At 36.3% G+C, this 6,590-nt stretch overlaps 1 protein-coding gene across 2 annotated transcripts; it reads left to right on the top strand.

The window, feature by feature from the left end:
• Nucleotides 1-1,962: 1,962 nt before the first annotated feature.
• LOC103403522 (GPN-loop GTPase QQT2-like) lies at nucleotides 1,963-5,351 on the top strand. 2 transcript variants are annotated; one of them, XM_008342361.4, is made up of 6 exons: nucleotides 1,963-2,246; nucleotides 2,471-2,600; nucleotides 2,754-2,980; nucleotides 3,224-3,514; nucleotides 4,499-4,704; nucleotides 4,812-5,351. In XM_008342361.4, the coding sequence occupies exons 1-6, from the start codon at nucleotides 2,145-2,147 to the stop codon at nucleotides 5,080-5,082; spliced, it is 1,227 nt and encodes a 408-aa protein (XP_008340583.1). In that variant the 5' UTR covers nucleotides 1,963-2,144; the 3' UTR covers nucleotides 5,083-5,351. The 2 variants fall into 2 exon arrangements, with proteins under 2 accessions (XP_008340583.1, XP_028951854.1); XM_029096021.2 differs by having other exon boundaries at nucleotides 2,106-2,246; nucleotides 2,444-2,600.
• Nucleotides 5,352-6,590: the final 1,239 nt, after the last annotated feature.

The following is a 6,590-nucleotide window of genomic DNA, read 5'->3' as shown; positions in this document are numbered from 1 at the left end:
ATATTTTTAATATCCATGTGGATGCATATTGACATGTGGCATCCAGTCATTATCTACGTGGATGCCATGTCACTAGTTAACAACTGATTTAATAGCAACTTTGACGGATGTATGAAAGTGTCCCAAAATTATGACTTTAGGTACCACTCTGGGATGAAAAAAACTCCATGTACCAAATGTTGAAAACTAAAAAATTTCAAAGTAGTAAACTGAGATTAACCCAAAAATATATCTAACGGTCCAAATTTAAATCCAACAGCTAAAGTAATTGAACTTTTTTTTATTTTATTTGTTTGATATTCTTTTGTAGTGTCCCACGAGTTTCATGGTGTTGGTTTAGTGATTTTTTAATATTTATCGGAATCTAAATATTTTTAGGTTAAAATGTTTATAAAATTAAATTAGGACAGTCTACATAATTTTTTTTTATAAAAAAAATTACTTTAAGAAAAAAAAATTATCCTAAATTCATTCTTTAATAATTTCAGGCTAAAAATTTAACTCATAATGGTTTGATGAGAGAAACTGTTTCTGGGTTAGAACCTAAATTTTTTGGGTTAAAAATTTTAGGTTTTAACCCAAATGTTGGATATGGTCTAAAAGAGCTTACTTTTATTAATTTCAAAATTAAAAACACCCTATATATTGAAATGACATTGGTAGAATATAGTAGGGGTGAGTTTGGTTTCATTCGGTTTGGTTTTTTGCCGAAACCATACCGAACAAAATCAAACTGAATCGGTTCAATTTTCTTTCCCTTTTTTTGGGTTCCGTTTTTTTTTCAGTTTGATTTTGTTTGGTTCGGTTTTGGCTTTTTTATTTTATAAAACTTAATTTTTCTTTAATATGGAATTTAGAAAAGAGACTTGCATTGGTAGACTAATAATAAGAAAATTGGGAAAGTGGGAAGGTCAAGTTATACCAACAACCTCAATTAAAAGAAAAATGATCATCGTATCCATTCAAAAAGCAAACAAATAGGAGATACTCTTCCAAGTTCCAAAGCCTTCCAAAACTTTTCTCTATAACCAACGAAATATTCTCCCTAATGGAACCAAGTATACTCCTTGAAAAAGTCCTGGACTTAGTTTCAAACCTGGCAACAACGTTTCACAAAAGAAACATCATGGGCATACATTCATAAAGTATAAAGGGATTTAGTTCGGTTCGGTTTCCGAACCTCCAAAATCGAAACCAAACCAATAAGGTTTGGTTCGGTTCTGTTTTTTCTTTTTCAACTCGATTGTTCGGTTTTTCAGTTTTTTGAGCTCACCCCTAGGTTACAGACCTAAATCGAAAACATAAACAAACAACATACGTAAACTGTAAGGGTATTACAATTTAGTTACTTGAAAGCATAAGCAAACAACTAAAGAAAAGTTAACCAAAAAAAAAAGTTTTCAATTTCAAAAATCAACTTAAGAGAAGTTTGCACACAAAACAATTACTGCGTAATCAAATTATTATATAAATAGATAGCCGCATATAAAGTCTGAATGATATATAGCCCTACATTGAGCGAGATTATATTTTAAAGCCTAAAAAATTAATCAGGCTCTAAGTTTTTTTATTTTTTATTTATTTTAGTACATTGATAATTTTACATTAAGAGGAGGGGGAGTTCGACTAAACCACACAATGAGCAGTTTAATTTGGTATCAAATTCGTCATTTACGAGATTCAAACGTAATATCTCTCACTTTTAATTTAGTATTGATATTTCCACGATATTCGAGGCTTTAAGTTATATTCACCATTTTTTCAGCTCCGTATAGCGCGAGATGCTCTAAGAAAGGAGAAAATTTTCATTGTGAAAGAAACACGGGTGGTACACTTCGTGTTTTTATATAAGTGGTGGAAAATTATATTTTTTAAATTATTAAATTTTTAACACATATATCATACTATTTATATAATGATATGTGATACGGCGATTACACTGGAAAATCTCTCGAAATAAGTATTTGAGAACTGCCTTTTTTCTTTTTTCATCAAGCAGTGTACAAGTGTCATAGAAAAGCCCATAAACGTCTCCAAATATTCTCCTCGCACACCCAGCACTCCCATAAACCCCCGTATTCTCGCCACACCCCACAGCGGCGCAGGAAGGAAAGAGGTGGGACCCAGCAATCCCCTTCGCCGGAATGGACATCGATTCAGATTTCCAGAAAATTAACATCAAATCGCAGGAGGAAGGAGGTGGCGCGCCGATACCCATGGACTCCGAAGACTCTTCCACCATTCAGGTACTCTCTCTCTCTCTCTCTCTCTCTCTCTCTCTCTCTCTCTTTCGCGCACTAGGGTTTCTTTTATTGTGCTCTTAAATTCCTGCACAGAAACCCTAAAACTACAAACTTATTTGGGGTTTTTAATTTAATTTTTTGTAGTGAGTCATTGTTCTAACTTGTTTGAATTAAGTTGGTATTTTTTTTTTTGGATTAAGCTGGGATTTGTTTGATTTGTTCTGAAGAATAAGGGCAAAGAAGATGAGGAACTTACTGATTCGATGAAGAAACTGCAAGTTGAGGAATCATCGTCAGGGCAGTCGGGGTCCAATTTCAAGAGAAAACCTGTTATTATAATTGTGGTGGGCATGGCAGGTAATTGCGTCGAATTTAATTGGGGTTTCTTTGTTTATTATAGCAATGTGGTCGTTCTACCTGATTCATTTCGGTTTTGAATTTGATGAATAGTTATGTTATTTGTGAGTGCTTGAAGTTGAATGATGGTAATGTGTTGTGTGTTTTGATTAGGGAGTGGTAAAACAACCTTTATGCAGCAGTTGGTTTCACACACTCGTGAATCCGACATTCGTGGCTATGTGATGAACCTTGACCCAGCTGTGATGACTTTACCGTTTGGTGCAAATATTGACATAAGGGATACCGTTCGGTACAAGGAGGTGATGAAGCAATTCAATCTTGGACCAAATGGGGGGATTTTGACTTCACTCAACTTGTTTGCTACCAAGTTTGATGAGGTAAAACGTTGCCTGTGAATCTTTGTCTTAAATAATTTTGTTCTATAGAACGTTGCCTATGAGACTTGGTGCCATTTTGTTTTTATCTAAGTCATCCATATAAGCATTGATTGCATTTTTGGGAATAATGGTTCTATTCGTTTGATTAAAGTGGTTCTTGTAGCTCATGCTTTGGCTTGTATCATTCTTTCTCTTTCTCTCACGTATTCAAAATGAAATTATCATCATGATCTCCAATTTCAGGTTGTTTCAGTCATTGAGAAGCGAGCGCATCAGCTTGATTATGTTCTTGTGGATACTCCGGGTCAGATTGAGATATTCACTTGGTCTGCCTCTGGTGCTATCATCACAGAAGCGTTTGCATCAACGTTTCCTACTGTAATTGCTTATGTGGTAGATACACCTCGTTCTGCTAGCCCGGTTACTTTTATGAGCAACATGCTTTATGCTTGTAGTATCCTTTACAAGACAAGGTTACCTCTTGTGTTGGCATTCAACAAGATTGACGTGGCTCAACATCAGTTTGCTTTGGAGGTATGCTTTATATATGTAATATGTGTGCGAATGCAAGCACAACAGAGCATGCTGACATAGACCGACACCCATTTCTGATGTAAATTCGGCGGTCGTCCCCCCCATACATAAGCACTTCAATGACATACCCACTTTGAATATACTTGAATTTGGTGGGTCTGGAAGCTTTTAGGGAAAACCACAATTGGAGTTGGTTTCCCGCTAAATTAGCAGTAGATGGTTCCCGAATATATTGCTAGGGCTTAGTAGTAGAATCTGTCTCAAACTCAGGTTTAAAGTTTAAATTACCAAATTGATGTAAAAAAATGGAGAAAAAATGTTTATAGGGGCAGTCTGCCATGAGAAGTCTATGAGTAACAGTGAGCAGAACACAACACAACGTGGAGGTTATTTTATGTTATTTAACTTATTTTTCTAGTGGAATTGATGTTGTCCAACCGGTTCTGTTGTCAAGAATTCTACTTGACAATTTAGCCTGATTTCACGTTTCATATTATTGAGCTCATTTGGATGTGCATTTAAAATGATTGAAACCACTTTTGGTGAAAATGTTTTTGGAACCAATCCTTAGTAAATATGCAAGTAAATTCTGGAAAAGCACTTAAAGTGCTTCCTGGGAGAAGCACATAACTGGTGCTTCTTGCAGAAAGCACTTTAAGTGCTTTTGGAACTGAAAAACATTTTCTCTAAAAGCGCTTTCAGTCATTTTAAAAGCACATCCAAACGAGCCCATTATGATTCAATAGTTGGAATACCATTTTTAATTCTTATTTGTCCACATTTTAGTAGTTTGATTGAAATGATACAAAAATCAAAATTTATATAGAATTGTAGTTCAATGTACATAGTGGATAACCAAGCTGTTTCAACTTTCACCTCCACTAACTTGAGCATCAAAATTTTCTCGATTTCAAGTGTGAAATCAAATATGAAATAACTTTTCGTTTTTGTGTATTGTTCTCTTGAAAACTGCTGTTGATGCAGTGGATGGAGGACTTTGAGACATTTCAAGCAGCAGTGAGTGCAGATAGTTCATACTCTTCAAATTTAGCTCAGAGCCTCTCCCTTGTGCTGGATGAATTCTATAAGAACTTGCGGTCTGTTGGAGTTTCTGCAGTTTCTGGTGCTGGAATGAAGGATTTCTTTAAGGCCGTTGAAGCTAGTGCTGAGGAGTACATGGACAGCTATAAGTAAGGCCTGAACTTCAACAACCAACTTTTCTTCACCATATATTACAGTGCCACGGAATATGGATGTGCATAATTGATCTAGTTTTCACAATTTCTTGCTTGTGTAGGGCTGATCTGGACAAAAGACGGGCAGAGAAGCAACGTTTGGAGGAGGAACACAGAAAGGAGAACATGGAGAAGTTGAGGAAGGATATGGAGAAGTCCGGGGGAGAAACTGTGGTCTTGAGCACTGGTTTGAAGGACAAAGGTGAGAGGGGCAAAGCCATGATGGATGAGGACGAGGAAGATCAAGTTGAAGAGGAAGATGAGATGTTCACCGAAGATGAGGACGGTATAGACGAAGATGAAGATGAAGAGGCTGAAAGGTTCACATTTTGATGCTTTTGGATTGTAAGTATTAACTCACTAGTTAGGAAAAGGGATTGGACAATATCACTTGGGGCGGGCATTGATGAAAATTAGAGTATTTAGATGAATGATGTGTCGTAAACTTAGTAGTTTTTAGGCATATTGTTAACTGTCGACATGCTAATGTTTGCCGGTTTGTGTATATATGGTCGCGTCCGCTTGTACTTATCAACCATCAAATGTTTATCCTGGAATATCATGAAAGCTATAAAGGTGTATGGAGATAATTTTGGATTGTATTCTCATAGTTTCTGCTCACTAAATGATTGGTTTAGCGGATATATTTTTGGAATCAAATCTCCAAAATGGCTTCAAGTTGGAATGTATCCTCCATGATTTGACTACTACGTGGGCATCGAAGACAAACGGGGGGTCGTCGTCTGGTAACTCGACGTCACAGTAATTCTCGAGTTTTAAATATGGGTTTTCGGTTTTGATTGCCGGTTCGAGTTTGGAACGATGCCGTTTTGGACTTGGGATTTCTTTAAACTCTTGGCTCTTGTTGGTAGAGATGAGCCACTAGAGAGAACACAAAAAAAATTACAGAGGTTGATTTTGGTCGTTGGCATAGTAATCAGAATGCCATGGGGTGGATGAGTGGTTTGGATTAAGGGCAAAGTATACGGATGTGCAGCGATGGGGGAGGGAAAGAAGAAAGAGAGTTTTTGTTTTTTATATAATGCAATTTTTGAAATGCAAACAACAATTTCAAAAATATTAAACTATTTTGTGATATTACGTTGTTTGCATGACAATGACATGTAATCAGAGGAGGAATAGATAGGTCAAGATTATGCCAGGTTGGAGATTTAACGGATTTTTCCACGAAACCTGACAAAGTGACAAAAAAAGTTGAGTTACATGACAAAATGACGTTAATTTAGTTTCAAAATGCAAAGTAAGATCACAGGGAAATTTTAAAGGGTATGACTAGGGGTGGGCACGGGCAGGGTCGAGTCGGGGATTACATTTTCTTATATAGGAACCGGACCTTACTCGGCCCGGTTAAAACGGACCAGTTCAGGCTGGATCCAAGAGTCCTTGGTTTTTTTTTTTTTTTTTTTTATGAAAAAAAAAACTGGAATTTGCACAGATTCACCAGTGCAGCAGATTATGCAATAGGAAACCCAGATAATGAAAGAGGAAAGATTTCGAAAAATTTCCAATTCCAAATACACCCACGTCCTTATAAAATCTTAAGCATAAACATCTCCTAACAAAGCAGATCAAGACTCAGTAGATCAATACTTATAACAGAAACCCAAATAATATAATCCACAGAAAATTGAAGCGCATAGCGAAATTAACATTGTTTAAATATTTAGTAGGTCATTAGGTATATAGGCATCACAAGAAACCCATGATAAATACGAACAAATCTCGATATGAAAGCCCTAATACGAAGCTAAAAGTGACCCAACACACATGGAGAGATCAGTACTCTTCGGCCTTAGCATCCTTACTGCCGGCAGCAGCGG

Source organism: Malus domestica, chromosome 16 (genome assembly GCF_042453785.1).
Source record: "Malus domestica chromosome 16, GDT2T_hap1".
In the NCBI taxonomy this organism is placed as follows: domain Eukaryota; kingdom Viridiplantae; phylum Streptophyta; class Magnoliopsida; order Rosales; family Rosaceae; genus Malus; species Malus domestica.
Note: the sequence above shows the minus strand (reverse complement) of the source record. Positions and strands in the feature narration are given on the sequence as shown.